The sequence below is a fragment of the Diorhabda sublineata genome, chromosome 7, assembly GCF_026230105.1.
Source record: "Diorhabda sublineata isolate icDioSubl1.1 chromosome 7, icDioSubl1.1, whole genome shotgun sequence".
NCBI lineage: Eukaryota > Metazoa > Arthropoda > Insecta > Coleoptera > Chrysomelidae > Diorhabda > Diorhabda sublineata.
The window spans coordinates 33,286,179-33,309,113 of record NC_079480.1 but is presented as its reverse complement, the minus strand read 5'-3'; the positions used below and the strand labels follow the sequence as shown (position 1 = coordinate 33,309,113).

General features: G+C 29.7%; 3 protein-coding genes across 7 annotated transcripts; 1 reads left to right on the top strand and 2 right to left on the bottom strand.

The window, feature by feature from the left end:
* The first annotated feature begins 450 nt into the window (after positions 1-450).
* On the top strand, positions 451-6,880 carry LOC130446813 (uncharacterized). 4 transcript variants are annotated; one of them, XM_056783286.1, is made up of 8 exons: positions 451-700; positions 1,433-4,010; positions 4,550-4,809; positions 4,866-4,973; positions 5,301-5,464; positions 5,651-5,812; positions 5,946-6,055; positions 6,139-6,879. In XM_056783286.1, the coding sequence occupies exons 3-8, from the start codon at positions 4,561-4,563 to the stop codon at positions 6,561-6,563; spliced, it is 1,218 nt and encodes a 405-aa protein (XP_056639264.1). In that variant the 5' UTR covers positions 451-700; positions 1,433-4,010; positions 4,550-4,560; the 3' UTR covers positions 6,564-6,879. The 4 variants fall into 4 exon arrangements, 3 of the variants coding, with proteins under 3 accessions (XP_056639264.1, XP_056639265.1, XP_056639263.1); XM_056783287.1 differs by having other exon boundaries at positions 535-700; positions 3,829-4,010; XM_056783285.1 differs by lacking the exons at positions 451-700; positions 1,433-4,010 and adding an exon at positions 4,088-4,242 and having other exon boundaries at positions 6,139-6,880.
* On the bottom strand, positions 6,636-16,474 carry LOC130446815 (prolactin-releasing peptide receptor-like). Of its 2 annotated transcripts, none has more exons than XM_056783289.1 (4): positions 16,198-16,474; positions 13,383-14,468; positions 13,088-13,317; positions 6,636-6,759 (listed from the first exon to the last, which is right to left on the bottom strand). In XM_056783289.1, the coding sequence occupies exons 2-3, from the start codon at positions 14,409-14,411 to the stop codon at positions 13,093-13,095; spliced, it is 1,254 nt and encodes a 417-aa protein (XP_056639267.1). In that variant the 5' UTR covers positions 14,412-14,468; positions 16,198-16,474; the 3' UTR covers positions 6,636-6,759; positions 13,088-13,092. The 2 variants fall into 2 exon arrangements, with proteins under 2 accessions (XP_056639267.1, XP_056639268.1); XM_056783290.1 differs by having other exon boundaries at positions 16,202-16,474.
* Positions 16,475-16,592: 118 nt separating this feature from the next.
* Positions 16,593-22,618, bottom strand: LOC130446816 (actin-3-like). Its single transcript, XM_056783291.1, has 6 exons — positions 20,928-22,618; positions 19,980-20,118; positions 18,972-19,350; positions 17,780-18,079; positions 17,497-17,718; positions 16,593-17,436 (listed from the first exon to the last, which is right to left on the bottom strand). The coding sequence occupies exons 2-6, from the start codon at positions 20,100-20,102 to the stop codon at positions 17,333-17,335; spliced, it is 1,128 nt and encodes a 375-aa protein (XP_056639269.1). The 5' UTR covers positions 20,103-20,118; positions 20,928-22,618; the 3' UTR covers positions 16,593-17,332.
* Positions 22,619-22,935: the final 317 nt, after the last annotated feature.

Sequence of the window (22,935 nt, the reverse complement as noted above, 5' to 3'; positions counted from 1 at the left end):
GGATATTAAGTAATTCACAATGAACGCGGCTCTTAAAATACAATTTAATTAATTGGCCTGGTTGGAAAAGATAAAACGGTATCGGCTATGTTTATTGCAAAAGCTCTACTTTGGATAGACTTGAATCCTTGTAAAATTTTAATTATGTTGGCTTTATGGTGTCAGTCAACCATTTTAAAATTATTATTATTTTTGTTTCCTGCGCAGACTATTACTTTTCTAGTATTTCGCAGTGGCTTTACATAATTTCAACTAATTTCGACATTCACAAAATTAGGCAACCAAAAATACACTATGGGTACTTTTAGTATAAAAGCTGTTTTATATGTTATCAAAAAAACAAAGATTATCATGTATCGTATCAAACTTTATTATTTATATTAGACCTGTGTTACTTATACATATAACGTACATTTAGTTGTACCTCCGAAATTATGAAAAAATTTTTATACATAGTTTTATAATATCGATTATAAATAATCGATTATTTTCGTCAATAATATAACCCCACTTTTTAGTTATGAATATGATCACTACGATTAATGTATCTATGAAAACAAATTATGGGTATATAAATATCGAGTATGCATATTAAATGATAAAGTGACTAGTGACTAGTATAAATCATTCGATTTATTTTTTTTAAATAGTATTACACTTTATTGTTTAGCTGAATCTACTTTTCATTTGTCCTGAAAATGTAAGTTATTGATACATTCAATAGTTTTATCAACAAAGCAATATTATTGTATTACTGATGTAGATCTATTTTTTCATCTCATAACACACAAAATGATGTAAACTTTCGAAGAGAAAAATTGAACATGCGATTATGTTAATCCAACGAGAATATTAGATATACAAAAATAATTGTCTGTTTATAATAACGTTTCTTAACTATCTTAAATATTTCTCATAGTTAATCAGCCCAAAGTATATCTTTGTGATGTAATGTAGTAAAATAGGATACAAGACGTGTAGTATTTCATGTCGATTTAATGTATTCAAGTATCTTCGTCAATTAACGATTTTATTTGAATATAGGAATATGTTGATCAATTTAATAATACTAATTGATATATTAAATTATGAAATGTTATTCTGTATTAAAAGTTCTGCATCTTCTACAACCTTGTTAAATAAAATTGATTGTTTTTGCATCTGTTCCAACTGATAAGAGATAAAATTCTAACAATGTTGCCAACATTTAAAAGAAGTATTGAAATTAGAAAAATGTGAAAAAGAATAAATCAATGTAATGTAGACAATAAAAAAATCAATTCTCTTTACAGGTATATAAAATATGTATATCTCTCTTTTATGTGATACAGATTAAATTGGAGATATTGCATTAAACATTTCAGGATTTTATTTAATTAAAAGGATTCCAATAAAAAGCACACTTTATATTACTTTATTTTTTTACTTCTAGGGAGGTTTCTGAAGTAAACTCGGATATAACAGAAACTCTGAAATCATTGAAATGCGTAATCTGTGGTCTCACATTATCAATTCCACCAATCATGACTGTTTCTGACAAGGAATATCAATGCGGAAGATGTAAGGATATTAAATACGCGGATGGAGCTCGGAGAAACTTAATCTTCGAGAGGGTAGCAAAATTCTTGAATTTTCCATGCGTTTATCCAAATTGTAACGCATTAATTTCTTGGAAGGACGTAGAAAATCACGAAAAATATTGTCAATTTAAAACGATAACATGTCCAATGTTTCAAGAAGGGTGCAGTGAACAAATAATTCTATCTGATATAACTTCACATTTGGTACAAAGACATGGCAATAATATATATTTCGATAATATTGTCATACCTGTTCAAATGTTTAAACATTATGTTTGTGTTATTTCTGTAAATTCTTGTTTGTTTTTCGTATATCTTTGTAGTGATAAAGTGATTGTAACTTCGGTTAAATCTAGTGAACAGACGTTATACTATACACTTAAATTGCAGAATAGTAATGAAAATTCGCCTATAATAACATTCAAAAAACAACCAATTGAAGAATTTAATGAAAGAAAACATTGCTTCAGATGTATTGACAACCGATGTGATTTAAAACATCATCCGTATTCTTTGGCCTATCAATCAATTGGCGTAAAAGCATTTTCTTCTTGCATAACAAATCCAATTAGCAAAGATTTTTCATTTAATCAGTCAATGTTGTCTACGTCTCTTGCAACGACTATGCCCTCTCCCTTATTCGCAACCAATATTCTAAAATCAAATAGTAGTTCTAATCAAACTCAATACTCATCTACTTGGTCGTCTCCTAGTTTCATAGAACAAGTCAATAATTCCCCTATTTTTCAACACGCGAAAGAAAGTGAAACCAAACAGACACAGGCAACTACAAATAGTGGATATCAACCAAATGTGTGTACAAATGAACGAAAAATAAAAAAAGCTATAAAGAATCTTGTACCTTCAACAACATTTTTCAATTCAAATGGTCTGAATAAACCCATATTTTCAAACTCTACAGAGTATTTGAAAACTTCTACCAATACGAATTGTAAATCCTCTGATGAAAAGTCTACTACTACCAGTATTAGTTCATCAAGTTCTAGTTCTATAATATCTTTGGCAATCGATAATAATATTTTTTCCACTGCAAATAAAAGTCAAAACCAAAAAATACCTGATACGACAAATAGTTTTAAAACACTAGAAGACACCAATTTACCCATAATTAAATGCACCAAGTTTAATCTCGAAAACATCTATAAATTGATAGGGATAACGTCTACTATAAAGTTTACAATAATTATAGAAACAAATGAAGATACCGTAAATGAAAGTTCCCTATCATCTGATAATTCGTTCATACCACGTCATTTGTTAAAGACTATTGATAATTCTGATTTATTACGTAGAACATTGGAATGCCCTATTTGTACCGAATATATGGTCAGTCCGATTTTCCTTTGTGAAAGGGGACATCACATTTGTAGTAATTGTAAAATATTGAATAATTGCCCTTCTTGCCAAGGGGTTATTAAGGATGCTAGAAACTTCGCATTGGAGGATTTGGCTGAAAACGTTAGTCTTTGTTGTGTTTTCAAAGAAAAAGGTTGTAGATACCGTGGAAATATATTGAATATTTCTGAACACGAAAAAAATTGTAATTATTCTGAAACTAATACAAATTAAATCATTTTTTTTTACCTAACTTGGTTTTCCTTATAATTTTAATAAAATGTTTACTTTCATTTTTGTTTTTTTAACTAACTTGGTTTTCCTTATAATTTTAATAAAATGTTTACTTTCATTTTTGTTTTTTTTTAATAGTTTGATACACTACAAGTCAAAACAACAAACAAAAACAATATGCATCGATTTTGGTATTTATATTTTAAAGAACATATAATAATTTGAAAATTCCAGTGTTGACAGATATATTTTTAATTTTTCCGTCTACGACCTTTGCAAAAATTGTGAATTGATTGATTCGTTCCATAAAAAGTAGGACTGAACTGTATTATATGGTGCTAATATATTTAAAGACACATTTTAATTTAATTATAAAATGAAGGGAATAAATATTACAACGTTTGAGTAGCCATGTCTGACGACTGTTGACGCAAATTGTAGGTGGCGACGTCTATTAGGATTTAAATTTAATTTACGCTACTAAACAATCATAAAAAAAAAGAAACCTATACTTAATATGAAGAAGAGTAGAGATGCTGAACTGTTGGTTTCATAACGTATTAAGAGAGTGCATTAAGAGCATCATGTTATGAGACATGTAATGACACGACTTTAGTAATAATTATAATAATTTAAAAGTTTTTAAAATTCTTTTCAGAAGGAAGTGTTGAATACGATTTTGAGGTATACTGAGCGAAATGTATCTAATACTGGACATATAAAGTATAAAGAAGTATGAAGTTGAAGATATATCCCAAATTACATACATTGAAAATCTACATTTAGTTAATAAAAATATAAACTTATATTTTCCATATTCATTTGGAACTTTCCAAAATAGTAAGTATTAATAATTTTTTGTGTTATCATTACTGAACTGAACTTTAAATTAAAAAATAATTCAAATTATGTAACATAATGATACTTGAATGATAAGATAACTTGTTGCTAGAGATTTACATTCATATTAAAAAAATTATTTAGTGATCGGTCAATCAAATAAAATGAAAATCAGTTTCACTTTTTTTTGAAGAATAAATGAAATAAAAAACTTCTTCTAGTCACATAATATGTAAGTGCTATAATTTTAAAATATATATACTTATATCAACATCCATTTACTACTTAAATTATCTACTTTTAGAATTAGAAAATGATTTGTAACAATGTTAATATTTTTGTTTGGTGATTTTTTCAAATTTAGAAATTGTTTTGAAGCCTTAATTACATTTACAAAAGTTGTTTTAATACTATCTTGAATCATAGTAAAAGAAAATATATTTTATCTTTTGTATCCAACATAAAAGACTAATCTGCAATAAATACCAAATCGAAATAATGTTTTGTTATTTTTGTGGTGATAATTTATTTGTTTATAGATTAGAAAATAATGCTTGCATCCGGAATAATAGTAATTATTCTTATTTTTGGAATATACTTGATCAAACAATCGTCAAAAACTAATCCAGAGAAAATTTTAAACGTATACGCTCAGAAAGGGAAATGGTACTCGTTGAAATATTGTTTTATGGTTTCCTTATTATTTTTGAGAAGATTGAAATGTTATATCTATGGTAAAAATCACGTATATAAAATAGAAATTTTAGACAGATTGCAACAGTTATCATACCATGACCAAGTAAGTTTTTTGAACGAATTTCGAAAATTGTTAAAATTCCTTTTTACTATTTTTAGGCGTTTGACGCCGTATTTTTCCACGCCGTATCACAAAATGGAATATATTTTTGTGGTGGAACCGAACGTAGACAAAAAGGCAAAATAGTTGGTTTAGTCTATATAGTGGTAAGTAAAAACTGTAAAATTATTTACAACTTTATAAATTATCAATGTCAAACATGCAGACAGAAGAAAAAGAGAATAATACAGTACCCCAAGTACCTAGTAATAATGGAATCTCTAAATAGAAAAAAACAGGGCACGATAGAAAATTGCAGTGTAATTTTTTGTCTCTATATTTTTGTAGAACAAGTTGATTATAATACGTTTGTTTTAAAGACATTTGTATGACTTTGTATATCAGTTCCCTTTGTTCTATTTCTTCTCTAAACCCTTTAAGCCCTCATTTTGTGTTTTAATTCTTCTAAATATGAATTTGGTTTTTTATTGTAGCATCCAGATTATGGGGTTTTAGAAAGTGAGGAATTACCTGATACTAATTTAGATGCCTCGGTGATTTCTCTATATAAACAAGATCGTTATTCCGGTGGAGGAATTTGTATTACTCCACTAAAACCTATGAAAAAATGGAAAATCACGTATAAGGGATTGATGAAGTTAGTATATTTTCAATAATAGGTATACATAAATAAAAAATACATTCGAAAGTACATACTCTTAATTAACTTTATGCTTTTGATCAGATGTACTTTGTTGGTAAAATATATTCACAAAAAATAAATATTGAAATGTTTCGATGTGGTTTTTTTAAATTGTATATAAATCGAAATGTTTGCTTTTAGGCAACACTTGAACCCCCATAATCGATTTCGTGTCGATTTAGATCTCGATTGGACAAGTGATTACCAATGGTTCTTTTTTGAAGTCGATGTACCTATATCGGTGATAGCAAGAGCTATCGCTAGAGAAGAATGGTCACCAAAGCTATTCCAAAATTTAAAAGAGTAAGTACTCGAATTAATTACTTTCATTTGATTGTTTTCATCAGTATAATGTAACGTTACTAACTTAATCATTGTAATAAATATAAGTTTTACTTACCAAATTATATTATTACTTTTATGACTTAATTTTCAGTGCTCATCAGAAACATTATGAACAAATGGGTTACGTTAACGGAACCCTTCAAATTGACGCAGTTTCTTTTCCATTTGTTAATGTAGATGCTTTTAGAGACCACAGTTTTGGTAAGTGAATTAATAACTTTCGTTATCATTTATGAATCTCTGTGTTTTCTTCATCATAATGTTGATATTGATATTCGTTGCAGGCTTCAAAAGAGATTGGTCCTTAATGCACCGTTACATATATTCTATGTTTTATCTTACAGATAAAACTAAGATAGCGTTAGGTGTCGTTAGTCAACCGTGTACCACGTCTCATTTAGAAATGGGCTTTGTTAACCACGTTAATGGTAAATTAGATCCTATTGATAACATCGATTTGTTTTTGCCGGAGCACGCCGAAAATGGAGTACTTCCGAAGGTACTGAATTTCACTTTCGACGCACAGGGTGTGTCGTACGACGTCCGTATGGAATTTTTGTATGATACCGTTCATTATAAGGGAAGTGATCGAGAAGCTGTGATGAATGAAAGATTTCACAAATGTATTATTAATGGCGTACCGGGGAGAGGTATATCCGAATGGCATTATAATAAAAATATATTGGGAGTTGACGATGAAAAAATCTAACAAATTTTTTATATTAAAATTCTGTAAATCTTTTTTTTTTATTCGCAAGGTATTAAAGGTGGTAAGATATAATAAACAAATAATTACATTTATTCATATAATACAAACATTTGATAATTATTATATTGACTATATTAGTAGCTCTTTGAATTTCTCTCGATCGCTAACTTTAGTAGTAGTGTTGCCGTATATTTCCCTAAAAAATAAATAACGTATATTTTTCAAATCAAACAATACCCAATTAGTACGTTAAAATAGTTTATGGGATCAAAATGTAATTGCAAACAAGACAATTTCAATAGAATCTGGAATTTTCTAATTATTCATTTCTAATAGCTTCCCAACCTTCAGAATATAAGTTTTCTTCCAAATTTAACCGATAATGTTTGATAGGTCACTCATTTGAGGTATATTAGGAACTTGAACTAACAGTTTTAAAGTTTTCTTCCAATTTTAACCGATAATTTTTGATAGGTCACTCAGTTGAGGTATATTAGGAACTTGAACTAACAGTTTTAAAGTTTTCTTCCAATTTTAACCGATAATTTTTGATAGGTCACTCAGTTGAGGTATATTAGGAACTTGAACTAACAGTTTTAAAGTTTTCTTCCAAATTTAACCGATAATTTTTGATAGGTCACTCAGTTGAGGTATATTAGGAACTTGAACTAACAGTTTTAAAGTTTTCTTCCAATTTTAACCGATAATTTTTGATAGGTCACTCAGTTCAGGTATATTAGGAACTTGAACTAACAGTTTTAAAGTTTTCTTCCAATTTTAACCGATAATTTTTGATAGGTCACTCAGTTGAGGTATATTAGGAACTTGAACTAACAGTTTTAAAGTTTTCTTCCAAATTTAACCGATAATTTTTGATAGGTCACTCAGTTGAGGTATATTAGGAACTTGAACTAACAGTTTCAAAGTTTTCTTCCAATTTTAACCGATAATTTTTGATAGGTCACTCAGTTCAGGTATATTAGGAACTTGAACTAACAGTTTTAAAGTTTTCTTCCAAATTTAACCGATAATGTTTGATAGGTCACTCAGTTGAAGTATATTAGGAACTTGAACTAACAGTTTTAAAGTTTTCTTCCAATTTTAACCGATAATTTTTGATAGGTCACTCAGTTGAGGTATATTAGGAACTTGAACTAACAGTTTTAAAGTTTTCTTCCAAATTTAACCGATAATGTTTGATAGGTCACTCATTTGAGGTATATTAGGAACTTGAACTAACAGTTTTAAAGTTTTCTTCCAATTTTAACCGATAATTTTTGATAGGTCACTCAGTTGAGGTATATTAGGAACTTGAACTAACAGTTTTAAAGTTTTCTTCCAAATTTAACCGATAATTTTTGATAGGTCACTCAGTTGAGGTATATTAGGAACTTGAACTAACAGTTTTAAAGTTTTCTTCCAAATTTAACCGATAATGTTTGATAGGTCACTCATTTGAGGTATATTAGGAACTTGAACTAACAGTTTTAAAGTTTTCTTCCAATTTTAACCGATAATTTTTGATAGGTCACTCAGTTGAGGTATATTAGGAACTTGAACTAACAGTTTTAAAGTTTTCTTCCAAATTTAACCGATAATTTTTGATAGGTCACTCATTTGAGGTATATTAGGAACTTGAACTAACAGTTTTAAAGTTTTCTTCCAATTTTAACCGATAATTTTTGATAGGTCACTCAGTTGAGGTATATTAGGAACTTGAACTAACAGTTTTAAAGTTTTCTTCCAATTTTAACCGATAATTTTTGATAGGTCACTCAGTTCAGGTATATTAGGAACTTGAACTAACAGTTTTAAAGTTTTCTTCCAATTTTAACCGATAATTTTTGATAGGTCACTCAGTTGAGGTATATTAGGAACTTGAACTAACAGTTTTAAAGTTTTCTTCCAAATTTAACCGATAATTTTTGATAGGTCACTCAGTTGAGGTATATTAGGAACTTGAACTAACAGTTTCAAAGTTTTCTTCCAATTTTAACCGATAATTTTTGATAGGTCACTCAGTTCAGGTATATTAGGAACTTGAACTAACAGTTTTAAAGTTTTCTTCCAAATTTAACCGATAATGTTTGATAGGTCACTCAGTTGAAGTATATTAGGAACTTGAACTAACAGTTTTAAAGTTTTCTTCCAAATTTAACCGATAATGTTTGATAGGTCACTCAGTTGAGGTATATTAGGAACTTGAACTAACAGTTTTAAAGTTTTCTTCCAAATTTAACCGATAATGTTTGATAGGTCACTCATTTGAGGTATATTAGGAACTTGAACTAACAGTTTTAAAGTTTTCTTCCAATTTTAACCGATAATTTTTGATAGGTCACTCAGTTGAGGTATATTAGGAACTTGAACTAACAGTTTTAAAGTTTTCTTCCAAATTTAACCGATAATTTTTGATAGGTCACTCAGTTGAGGTATATTAGGAACTTGAACTAACAGTTTCAAAGTTTTCTTCCAATTTTAACCGATAATTTTTGATAGGTCACTCAGTTCAGGTATATTAGGAACTTGAACTAACAGTTTTAAAGTTTTCTTCCAAATTTAACCGATAATGTTTGATAGGTCACTCAGTTGAAGTATATTAGGAACTTGAACTAACAGTTTTAAAGTTTTCTTCCAAATTTAACCGATAATGTTTGATAGGTCACTCAGTTGAGGTATATTAGGAACTTGAACTAACAGTTTTAAAGTTTTCTTCCAAATTTAACCGATAATGTTTGATAGGTCACTCATTTGAGGTATATTAGGAACTTGAACTAACAGTTTTAAAGTTTTCTTCCAATTTTAACCGATAATTTTTGATAGGTCACTCAGTTGAGGTATATTAGGAACTTGAACTAACAGTTTTAAAGTTTTCTTCCAAATTTAACCGATAATTTTTGATAGGTCACTCAGTTGAGGTATATTAGGAACTTGAACTAACAGTTTCAAAGTTTTCTTCCAATTTTAACCGATAATTTTTGATAGGTCACTCAGTTCAGGTATATTAGGAACTTGAACTAACAGTTTTAAAGTTTTCTTCCAAATTTAACCGATAATGTTTGATAGGTCACTCAGTTGAAGTATATTAGGAACTTGAACTAACAGTTTTAAAGTTTTCTTCCAAATTTAACCGATAATGTTTGATAGGTCACTCAGTTGAGGTATATTAGGAACTTGAACTAACAGTTTTAAAGTTTTCTTCCAAATTTAACCGATAATGTTTGATAGGTCACTCATTTGAGGTATATTAGGAACTTGAACTAACAGTTTTAAAGTTTTCTTCCAATTTTAACCGATAATTTTTGATAGGTCACTCAGTTGAGGTATATTAGGAACTTGAACTAACAGTTTTAAAGTTTTCTTCCAATTTTAACCGATAATTTTTGATAGGTCACTCAGTTGAGGTATATTAGGAACTTGAACTAACAGTTTTAAAGTTTTCTTCCAATTTTAACCGATAATTTTTGATAGGTCACTCAGTTGAGGTATATTAGGAACTTGAACTAACAGTTTTAAAGTTTTCTTCCAATTTTAACCGATAATTTTTGATAGGTCACTCAGTTGAAGTATATTAGGAACTTGAACTAACAGTTTTAAAGTTTTCTTCCAATTTTAACCGATAATTTTTGATAGGTCACTCAGTTGAGGTATATTAGGAACTTGAACTAACAGTTTCAAAGTTTTCTTCCAAATTTAACCGATAATGTTTGACAGGTCACTCAGTTGAGGTATATTAGGAACTTGAACTAACAGTTTTAAAGTTTTCTTCCAAATTTAACCGATAATGTTTGATAGGTCACTCAGTTGAAGTATATTAGGAACTTGAACTAACAGTTTTAAAGTTTTCTTCCAATTTTAACCGATAATTTTTGATAGGTCACTCAGTTGAGGTATATTAGGAACTTGAACTAACAGTTTCAAAGTTTTCTTCCAAATTTAACCGATAATGTTTGACAGGTCACTCAGTTGAGGTATATTAGGAACTTGAACTAACAGTTTTAAAGTTTTCTTCCAAATTTAACCGATAATGTTTGATAGGTCACTCAGTTGAGGTATATTAGGAACTTGAACTAACAGTTTTAAAGTTTTCTTCCAAATTTAACCGATAATGTTTGACAGGTCACTCAGTTGAGGTATATTAGGAACTTGAACTAACAGTTTCAAAGTTTTCTTCCAAATTTAACCGATAATGTTTGACAGGTCACTCAGTTGAGGTATATTAGGAACTTGAACTAACAGTTTTAAAGTTTTCTTCCAAATTTAACCGATAATGTTTGATAGGTCACTCAGTTGAGGTATATTAGGAACTTGAACTAACAGTTTTAAAGTTTTCTTCCAAATTTAACCGATAATGTTTGACAGGTCACTCAGTTGAGGTATATTAGGAACTTGAACTAACAGTTTCAAAGTTTTCTTCCAAATTTAACCGATAATGTTTGACAGGTCACTCAGTTGAGGTATATTAGGAACTTGAACTAACAGTTTTAAAGTTTTCTTCCAAATTTAACCGATAATGTTTGATAGGTCACTCATTTGAGGTATATTAGGAACTTGAACTAACAGTTTTAAAGTTTTCTTCCAAATTTAACCGATAATGTTTGATAGGTCACTCAGTTGAGGTATATTAGGAACTTGAACTAACAGTTTTAAAGTTTTCTTCCAAATTTAACCGATAATGTTTGACAGGTCACTCAGTTGAGGTATATTAGGAACTTGAACTAACAGTTTTAAAGTTTTCTTCCAATTTTAACCGATAATTTTTGATAGGTCACTCAGTTGAGGTATATTAGGAACTTGAACTAACAGTTTTAAAGTTTTCTTCCAAATTTAACCGATAATGTTTGATAGGTCACTCAGTTGAGGTATATTAGGAACTTGAACTAACAGTTTTAAAGTTTTCTTCCAAATTTAACCGATAATGTTTGACAGGTCACTCAGTTGAGGTATATTAGGAACTTGAACTAACAGTTTCAAAGTTTTCTTCCAAATTTAACCGATAATGTTTGACAGGTCACTCAGTTGAGGTATATTAGGAACTTGAACTAACAGTTTTAAAGTTTTCTTCCAAATTTAACCGATAATGTTTGATAGGTCACTCATTTGAGGTATATTAGGAACTTGAACTAACAGTTTTAAAGTTTTCTTCCAATTTTAACCGATAATGTTTGACAGGTCACTCAGTTGAGGTATATTAGGAACTTGAACTAACAGTTTTAAAGTTTTCTTCCAAATTTAACCGATAATGTTTGATAGGTCACTCATTTGAGGTATATTAGGAACTTGAACTAACAGTTTTAAAGTTTTCTTCCAATTTTAACCGATAATTTTTGATAGGTCACTCAGTTGAGGTATATTAGGAACTTGAACTAACAGTTTTAAAGTTTTCTTCCAAATTTAACCGATAATGTTTGACAGGTCACTCAGTTGAGGTATATTAGGAACTTGAACTAACAGTTTTAAAGTTTTCTTCCAAATTTAACCGATAATGTTTGACAGGTCACTCAGTTGAGGTATATTAGGAACTTGAACTAACAGTTTTAAAGTTTTCTTCCAAATTTAACCGATAATGTTTGATAGGTCACTCAGTTGAGGTATATTAGGAACTTGAACTAACAGTTTTAAAGTTTTCTTCCAAATTTAACCGATAATGTTTGATAGGTCACTCAGTTGAGGTATATTAGGAACTTGAACTAACAGTTTTAAAGTTTTCTTCCAAATTTAACCGATAATGTTTGACAGGTCACTCAGTTGAGGTATATTAGGAACTTGAACTAACAGTTTTAAAGTTTTCTTCCAAATTTAACCGATAATGTTTGATAGGTCACTCAGTTGAGGTATATTAGGAACTTGAACTAACAGTTTCAAAGTTTTCTTCCAAATTTAACCGATAATGTTTGACAGGTCACTCAGTTGAGGTATATTAGGAACTTGAACTAACAGTTTTAAAGTTTTCTTCCAAATTTAACCGATAATGTTTGATAGGTCACTCAGTTGAGGTATATTAGGAACTTGAACTAACAGTTTTAAAGTTTTCTTCCAAATTTAACCGATAATGTTTGACAGGTCACTCAGTTGAGGTATATTAGGAACTTGAACTAACAGTTTTAAAGTTTTCTTCCAAATTTAACCGATAATGTTTGACAGGTCACTCAGTTGAGGTATATTAGGAACTTGAACTAACAGTTTTAAAGTTTTCTTCCAAATTTAACCGATAATGTTTGATAGGTCACTCAGTTGAGGTATATTAGGAACTTGAACTAACAGTTTCAAAGTTTTCTTCCAAATTTAACCGATAATGTTTGACAGGTCACTCAGTTGAGGTATATTAGGAACTTGAACTAACAGTTTTAAATAAAAGTGTATATGAAAAAGAACTATCAACAAATTTGAGTATACACCTTGTCAATAGTCTTGTTAACCTATATACGATACCGTTAACAGTATCAATGATGCTGGGTAAGATGTAAGATCAAAAGAAAATCTCCTAGTGATTATGTTAATTATCAGTTTTGTAAAACTCTTACTTATGTTATGTTTCTACTATGGGTTTTTCATCTTCGTATGGGGGTGGTTCTTCTTCGCTAATGAGCTTTAGTTTAACGATATCTGCGGTTGAATCGTACTCCGCTGTGCTGACTGATGGCACCATTATATTTTCCATTTCTACGCTATCCATTTTAAACGGCGGAGGAGGTGATTTTCTATCTCGCAAAGATAATTTTCGATGTATTCCTGAAGACGGTAACAAAGAATCCTATAGAGAAAATAAGGAGTTGTTGTTATTTTGTTTCTTATTTTTAAATTATTAATAGTTTTTACCTGTTGATTTTCGTGGCCGTTGCAAGTTCTCTCAGATTTCCAATTTTCGAATGTACATATTGGAATTCTTCTAGTTGCTCCGTAAAAACAAGGAAGGACTTGTTTAAATTCTTTTCTGAAATTTTCGTTTAGCCAAGCGTAAAGGAAGGGATTGTAACAAGTCGACGACATGGCAATAGCGTGTCCAACGAAAAAAGCTAAATAATAAAAATACCATTTCTCCATTTGCTGATAAAAATCGTTGACAATATTAAAAGTATTTAACGGTAACCACGATATTAAAAATACGGCAACCATCGAAATCAACATACGGTTCGTTCTCTTTTTTCTTTCTCTATCGATTTCTTCTTTTCGAGAATTTTTACATCCCGGCTTGGATCTAGCTCGATCGTTCAATTTCATAGACACGCATATGTAGCAATATGCCATTATTAAAAATGGTATAAAAAATTGCATGGCCGTAGTTATTCCTCCGAAAGCTCTTCTCCAATCTTCCGTTGGCCAATTCTCGTCACAAAAATATTTTTCTTTATTTCTCTCCGACGGAACTAATTTGACGTATACACCGTAGGGTAAAGTAACTATTATAGAAAATACCCAAATAATAATTATAATTACTATACAAGTAAATAGTTTCATTCTAGGATGGAAAGGGTATATTATGACAAAATATCTATCGATGGCAATTGAAGTTAGAGTCAACGTGGATATGTAGACGCTTATTCCTTGGGCGAAAGACACCAAATGACATATAAGTCCGCCGAATACCCATTCTCCCAGAAAGGTATAAAGAGGAGTAAAAGGAACAGCAAGCATACACAATAAGATATCCGATAGAGCCAAATTTGTTATAAATAAATTAGTGACGGTTTGCATCGCTTTGTTACGAAAAACTACATAACAAACAAGTAAATTTCCAAATATACCCATCACGAAAATTGTGGTATAAACGATAAAAAACGCCACTTGTACAGTATTATCGTTTATGATGTCTTCGCTCGGAGTGTTATTATAGAAACCTCCACCCATATTATCCCAAATTATATGTTCTCATGTTTGGAAATTTCCAAGTTTCGCCATTTTACTCTGAAAATTAAAAAAATACCACATTGATATGAATCGAACAGCTGTTATTAGTCTAAACCCATTAAATCAATAATTGATGGAGTACATTTGATATAGGCATCAATCAAATTAAGCCGTAATGTATTAATTATTTTGTTACAAATATTGCTGGGCGTAGAAAATGGGGTATGTCTTGACTAAACGTTTGGTGCAAGGTTTAACCCTAAATTAAATATCGGAAACATAAATTTTTCGTTTGAAAAAACGACCACATACACGTTCTGATTAAAAGAAATACATTTTTCTAAATGTAGCAACCAAAAAGTTTTATCAATACTTTCTTATCATTAATAACTTTGTTTAGTAATCAACCCCGTTTGATTTTTTATTGTATAAATATTAAAAAGTAACTATTAAAACTACTAGTGAATAGACAACACTACATACACGAAAAATATGGTATATTTTACAACAGTCGAATATATTAAAAAAAAACTAAGAAGTACACGGTTTAACCCTAAAGTATAAAACTGTTTCTCATAACAAAGTGCATAAATTTTTCGTTTGAAAAAACGACCACTTATACCTTCTGATTAATAGAAATACATTTTTCTAAATGTAGTGACCGAAAAGTTTTATCATTAATAATTATTTAGAAAAATATCGGAAACATAACAAAGTGCATAAATTTTTCGTTTGAAAAAACGACCACATACACCTTCTGATTAAAAGAAATACATTTTTCTAAATGTAGTGACCGAAAAGTTTTATCATTAATAATTATTTAGAAAAATATCGGAAACATAACAAAGTGCATAAATTTTTCGTTTGAAAAAACGACCACTTACACCTTCTGATTAGTAGAAATACATTTTTCTAAATGTAGTGACCGAAAAGTTTTATCATTAATAATTATTTAGAAAAATATCGGAAACATAACAAAGTGCATAAATTTTTCGTTTGAAAAAACGACCACATACACCTTCTGATTAAAAGAAATACATTTTTCTAAATGTAGTGACCGAAAAGTTTTATCATTAATAACTATTTAGAAAAATATCGGAAACATAACAAAGTGCATAAATTTTTCGTTTGAAAAAACGACCACTTACACCTTCTGATTAAAAGAAATACATTTTTCTAAATGAAGTGACCGAAAAGTTTTATCATTAATAATTATTTAGAAAAATATCGGAAACATAACAAAGTGCATAAATTTTTCGTTTGAAAAAACGACCACATACACCTTCTGATTAAAAGAAATACATTTTTCTAAATGTAGTGACCGAAAAGTTTTATCATTAATAACTATTTAGAAAAATATCGGAAACATAACAAAGTGCATAAATTTTTCGTTTGAAAAAACGACTACATACACCTTCTGATTAAAAGAAATACATTTTTCTAAATGTAGTGACCGAAAAGTTTTATCAATACTCTCTTATCATTAATAACTTTGTTTAGAAATCAACCCCGTTCGATTTTTTATTGTATAAATATTAAAAAGTAACAATTAAAACTACTAGTGAATAGACAACACTACATACACGAAAAATATGGCATATTTTACAACAGCCCAATAAATTAAAATATACACGAACTTGTAAAAAAACTAAGAAGTACACGTTAGTAAAATACTCATTTTATTTTCCAAATAAAGTATTTAAAGTACGTAGATGCAATACACAATTGAAAAATGTGCAACTTGTTGGCGTCTAAAATCACAAACTGAATATACGAATAAACATACCTACATATTCGGAAGTTTTCATCTACGAAGAAACAAAAGTTCACATCGTTTAATAACACACATTCGTTCGTTATTTATCATAAAATTTTCTTTGAAAATACGATTTTTTAACGCATCCAATACCGATGTAACATATTTCCACGCCGGTTCTCATACAACTGATTTTCCGTTCTTTCCGGAATCTTGTTCCAGACTACAGCATCCATTCGGTTTGTCCGCAGTGTTGCCACAATTTAAAAGCTGAATGTAAAAATTGAACTAGAAAATGTACTAGATTGTACCAACTTCAAACAAATTTAATAAAATTATAGAAAGATGTATAAACATAAATTTAAATTAAATTTTTTTTCCAAAACTGTTATAGACTGTGTCAATTATTATTTTAAGGATGAAAAATTTATATAAAGTTTACCGATAAAATTAGCAATGCAGTACAAAAATCTCACGATCTAAATATAAATCAACTTGGCTCTCTAGTTTAATTTATTAAACGAAAATATAAAATAACTTTATATTTGCGAACGCAGGGAAAATGTATTAGAAAAAAGGAAAAATGTACTGGCGTATAAAATACACTAAAATGTACTAAAGTTGTACAAGCTCTGGCAACACTGCTCTTCTTTCCAGTGCTACACTTTTATAGCAAACGTTATACAGGGTCGGACCGATTTGCCGAAGCACTTTTACGATAAATGGTTTCAAATCAAATTTGTTTGTCACTTTTTTGAGATATAAAATTTCAAATGCATCACCTCGATTACCTGACTTACAGATAACGGTTTAACAACAGCTTGAAAATTATTTAAAACAAAAAGAACAATAAGTGAATATTCAACTTTATTTATCTACCCTAGTTGTATTGTACAATTGTACTAGATCTGGCAACACTGTTTGTCCGACTAGAGATCGTTAAGGATAGAGGGGAGCGAGCTCTAATGAATATTCACAATAACTGATCGCTCTCACAAATTGATCAATAATTGGACATATATATAACGCAGGGGAAAGCACAGAAGATTGAATCGTTTTAAATTTTTAGTGAAGTTTTAAATTATTGATCCTGAGTTGTAATTAAAAATAAAAAAGAAGTCGAGTTAAACAATATTTATTTGCAAATATAAAAAAAACATATTATTTAAAAGCACTTTCTATGTACTATAAGAGATCCGGCTTCTTCGTATTCTTCTTTGGATATCCACATTTGTTGGAAGGTGGTGAGACTAGCGAGTATACTGCCACCTAAAAATTTGTTTTTTAATGCGGACTGGAATGCTTGTAATAATTATTATTTAAACCTACCTATCCATACTGAGTATTTTCTTTCGGGAGGTGCTATAATTTTGATTTTCATTGAAGCCGGTGCTAACGCAGCTATTTCTTTCTGTATTCGGTCGGCAACTCCTGGAAACATCGTACTTCCACCGGATAATACTGTGTTAGCATATAGATCTTTTCTGATATCCATATCGGATCTCATTATTGATAAATATGTAGTCTCGGCTATACCGGGTATTTCCATGCCTGCGTAAATATTATTTAAACTTGTATAAATACAATGCAAAACTACAAGATTTCCACCCACCTATTAAAGATGGCTGGAACATAGCTTCGGGACAACGGAATCTCTCGTTCCCAAGAGTAATTATTTGTCCGTCTGGCAGCTCGTACGATTTTTCTAGACAAGTGGTATTTCGCGCTATTGCCAAATCTTGATCAAAATCTAAAGCTACGTAACAAATTTTTTCTTTAAGATCTCTGATAATTTCCCTTTCGGCACTTGTGGTGAAGCTATATCCTCGTTCCGTTAAAAGCTTCATTAGATAATCCGTTAATTCCCGTCCAGCTAGATCCATACGCAGAATCGCGTGGGGTAAAGCATATCCTATAAAGTCAATTCTTATTAGTATACTTTACGAAAATTATTAAAATTTTTTGTAACAAAAGAAACTACTTTACAGTTTTTGTTAGAATATATGGAACGCAACCACTTTTATTTAACTGTCAAATGTTGTTAATGTAAGTTGACGTCTGTCAATCGATCTTATAAATCTTGCTCTTTTATGTGTAAGACTGAAATTACAATAAATTGTTTGTACTGAAAATCATATCAGTTATTATTTTCAAACCACGTAATTTTCCTTTATGGTAGCAGAGCGTGGTTCCGTGGAAATAACAGAAGATAATAATATACTTATACCTTCCGATGTTGAAGTTGCAGACATGGGGGCCGGTCAGCCAGTAATAGCACTGCTTTTACCAGTACTGGGATGTCATCTGATATTCAAAATCAGGAAATATACACTCAGGAGTCATCAAGTAAGGAATTGAATGAACCTATAAGTAGAAGCGAAGACTCAAGTGAGTATGAAACAGATTCTGGGGATTTAGATGAGACTTACTATCCACCTAGATATGTAAGACAGGACTATGATAGCAATGTAAGTGTTCGATCACTCCGTACAAGTGACAAACAGCACAGTGATAATCATGAAAATCATGTGTTTCTTTACTGAACTGACCGACCCACAGACAGTTGAGGAAGCTTTGACTTTACCACTGGCTGTCAATTGATCTTATCAATCTTGCTCTTTTATGTGTAAGACTGAAATTACAATAAATTGTTTGTACTGAAAATCATATCAGGTATTATTTTCAAATCATGTAATTTCCTTTAGTTTTGTTTTGTTGAATATATACGCGTGAAATTTAAAAAATGGAAAACTTGGTTCTAAAAACTCAACAACTATCACATATTTGGTGGTTTTCAAACTTACCCTCATAAATAGGTACTGTATGCGAAACTCCATCGCCGGAATCCATCACTATACCAGTAGTTCTTCCGCTGGCATATAAAGATAGAACTGCTTGAATCGCAACGTACATTGCGGGACAGTTGAAAGTTTCAAACATTATTTGAGTCATCTTTTCTCTGTTAATTTTTGGATTTAAAGGAGCTTCTGTTAATAAAACCGGATGATTTTCTGGAGAAATCCTTAATTCGTTGAAAAACGTATGATGCCAAACTTTTTCCATGTCGTCCCAATTACTAATGATTCCATGTTCGATCGGGTATTTCACTGATAAAACACCTCGTTTCGTTTGGGCCTCGTCTCCTACGTAAGAGTCTTTTTGGCCCATTCCTACCATTACACCCTGAAAAAGTGACGGTTGAGATTTAGAAAATTGTATTTCCTATAGATCAAGATACTGAGAAATCAATTCCATTATACTATTCGTTAAACGTTGTAATTTAATTAGAAATGTTATTTTTTCGTTATTAAATTATGGATATCTCTTTGGTCGATGTCTGGCATTCTCAAGTTATGTTGACAATTCATTAGAAGTCTAAGAATATACAGAAAAAGGCATCGACGCTTTTAGCTTCGAAATTTTCTTGTTTATTCTTCTGCTTTGCCCTGTGGAATTTTGGACGCGATTATATTTTTAATTAAAAATTCAAATTGCTTGAATAGCTTTTGATCATATAAATATTTGCATACTTTGGCACTCCCCAACCCCCTGTTGTGTTATTGTTTCAAACATAATTTGTTTTGATTTCAAATAAATAAGTCGCCGTCAATATTTATGTACAAAAAATCTATCTAGTCATAAATATCGTGCAGTAAAAAAAAATGAAAGAAATCGACCGGCGACCAGACCAGCCTTTAAATTTTTATAATTTCTTTCCCCCTATTATTATTGTCTTGAAAAAACTTATAAAAACTATAATAAATTAGTAGTATATTTCTTGATTATTCGAATTTAATTTACTGATTAATTACCTGATATCTAGGTCTGCCTACGACGCTAGCAAAAACCGCTCTAGGAGCATCATCTCCAGCAAATCCCGCTTTACACATCCCAGATCCGTTGTCAATAACAAGAGCAGTAATATCTTCACACATTTTTCGTAGATTTTCTCTAAAATGTTGTAAACTAGAAAAGTATTTTATTCAAAACTTTAATACATTTTGTGAAAATTAGTGTAACTGACCGTGAAAAAAAAGTCGAAAGCTCTACAAAAAAATCTACAAGCACCTGGGTTATTTTTTAAAATTGGCAATAACGTTGGGTTAATGAAAAATAATTTTTCTGTTCAATTATCTACTATTATTTTATCCTTTCGGAATATCACAACATCCAGAGAATTCGACAAAGGAGAAAAATCAAATTCGTAGGACTGTATAAATATCAAATTCTCTTATAAATATTACTAGCTTTACCCGCGGCTTCGCTCTCATCGAATCCATTAAATAAGTATCAGAAATTATTATAATAGAAAAGAACGAACTCTGTACCTATATTAGAACCTGAGATATAGATCTTTGAATGTAGAAAAATTGCCAAAAACCTACAAAAATCCATAATAACTCCACATTGAATGTCCGCGCCTGGCTCCTATCCAACTCAACCGATTCAAGTGTTCAAAAACTCAAAAGAAAGAAGGTTTTTCAGCGAGTGTTCTCAAACCAAAACCAAGTCTGTATCTATATTAGAACCTGAGATATAGATCTTTGAATGTAAAAAAATTGATTAATTTTTGAATAAATTTTGACAATTGTTGTATTGAAATAACGAATATTGATTATGTTTGTAGTGGAGTCTAATTTTAGAATGTTTCAATTTTACTATACGTATAGTTTATTAAACGTTAAAACCGTTTTACGTCTATTTTCACTAAATTTTCATATTTTATTAGAAAAATAAATTAACGGGTTGGAGTAGCTTACTTATAAATAAATTTACACTTTACACCAAGGCACTTATGAACCAACTGGAAACAAACGTTATCGTTAATTTTTATGTAGCTCTAATAAATCGGGGGAACAGAATATATTGGTAACGATCACTGATTTTGCACCGTTAAAATATAATATTTTACATAGTAATTAAGTCATTATTGCCCTCTAATACTTAACGGATATCTCGAAGAAGTCTATTTTATCTTACAAGTATTACACACCAGAACAACCATTTGGTTCAACAACTAATTATAATTTATAAAATACCATAGAAATAAAACGAAATATCAAGTAAAAGTTCACTTTGATAAATAATTTATGCACTTTTACGATATCTACTATCGCCCTCAGAGGCCGAAGGTAAATTCTACTGAATTTCTCATCTATTATACCAAATAACGTTTAAATTAAATTATGTTAAGCTCAAACATTTTGTAATTAGTTTTTAGTAAACTAAAGAATCGTTCGAGTAATCATATTGAATCAACGTATCCATCACGAGTAAATTTTTTTAACTAGAATTGCAGGATTGTAAGTCCATATTATGGATTTCAACAATTTTCTTCTCAAATCAATATTAATTATATAAAAAAAAACTTTTAATTAACTGTATCGTTATTTGTGAAACATCGCATGCTGTTTCTTCTTGAATTAATATTGAATATTAAATGAAAAACTGGTGTGTTAGAAATACTATTTTTTTTGTCGATCTACATTTTCCTTGAGTTTCACTTTGTTACACTGAATGATAATATTTTCGAGAAAACTCAGAACATAATGTATTTATTCAGTTTGATAAAAATTACATGTTTATTGTTAATTAACAAACGAAAGATTCGATCGTTTGTAAATTTATTTTTAGTATACCGGTAAACTAGAGTGTTTTCTTGAAAAAAACTAAATATATTGTTTTATTTATTTAATATTTGAAAACACTATTTTGTTCATTATCCAACAAAAAATGTAGAGTAAATTTAATAATCCAAAACATCTGGCGAATTCCACATTTGTGAACGGTTTTTAAATTTATTACCAACAATATTTGTCTCAGATTGTGTAGCGAAAACTATTTTTTTATTGGGTTTGTATTTAATCGAAAGCAGCGATTCTATTAATATTTTTTAAATAATACATATTAATCATCTTGTTCGGATTATTTGCAATTGTGTGATTAATCAATTTACTAATAGACATTAAACAAACGATAATCTAAAATATAGCATCAAAAAGTTCATTGAACCTTGAGACTGTCTAGGCAGATGTCGGTCATCTGTTCGCCGCCATTATTGTCAATGTCAAAACTTTTCACCTGTTACATATTTAGTGATTTGTTTATATTATTATTATTGAAATACCCAAGTTCTATTGTAAAACAAAAGAGTTATTATTGTAGAAATAAAATACAGAGAGACCGGTTCTGCTCAATAGCAACAAAAAACTTTTCGATTCTAGTTTAAAAAATGTGACAAAAGTTTTTATTTGAAACATAAAAAATTTCAGTATATCGATAATATAATAAAATAAACGTTAAACGTGATTTGAATTTCTTTGATGCTCGTGAAAGTGCGTGTGTACAATAATCCGATAAAGAATTTTTCGTGTTTTAATATAATATTGTGTTGTGAAAATTATGGATGCTTAGAAAAATCTTAACTAACAAGATGGCGAATTTGTGAACTGGTGAGTGATTTTTTACATATAATAATAATGTATCAGTTTAGAAATATGACTTATATATATAATTATTTGTGGAAAATTACTATAGATTAGAAAAGGTTAGCATAACTTGGTTATACGATATTAGAATAAATTTCTGCTAAACAAATAATCATATATTTCTATTAATTGAATTTCGGTTTCATCTTTATTCAATCTTTTTCTTTCAAGCATTTTCAATATCCAAAATATCAAGACTTGGCAATTTCAAATTCCATTTTGCTTGTTATTCGAAAAGAAATCAGTTTATATTTCATATACCTAATAGTTTTCCAAAAAA

Bases quoted from the DNA above. Each gene is read 5' to 3' on its own strand.
- LOC130446816 (XM_056783291.1), bottom strand. From the start codon at position 20,102: ATGTGTGAAGATATTACTGCTCTTGTTATTGACAACGGATCTGGGATG. The intron at 19,351-19,979 runs GTAATTAATCAG...TCACTTTTTCAG, and splicing joins TAGGCAGACCTAGATATCAG to GGTGTAATGGTAGGAATGGG. The intron at 18,080-18,971 runs GTAAGTTTGAAA...TTGACTTTATAG, and splicing joins TACAGTACCTATTTATGAGG to GATATGCTTTACCCCACGCG.
- LOC130446813 (XM_056783285.1), top strand. From the start codon at position 4,561: ATGCTTGCATCCGGAATAATAGTAATTATTCTTATTTTTGGAATATAC. The intron at 4,974-5,300 runs GTAAGTAAAAAC...TTTTTATTGTAG, and splicing joins TTGGTTTAGTCTATATAGTG to CATCCAGATTATGGGGTTTT. The intron at 6,056-6,138 runs GTAAGTGAATTA...TATTCGTTGCAG, and splicing joins TTTTAGAGACCACAGTTTTG to GCTTCAAAAGAGATTGGTCC.
- LOC130446815 (XM_056783289.1), bottom strand. From the start codon at position 14,411: ATGGGTGGAGGTTTCTATAATAACACTCCGAGCGAAGACATCATAAAC. The intron at 13,318-13,382 runs GTAAAAACTATT...TTTTCTCTATAG, and splicing joins ACGGCCACGAAAATCAACAG to GATTCTTTGTTACCGTCTTC.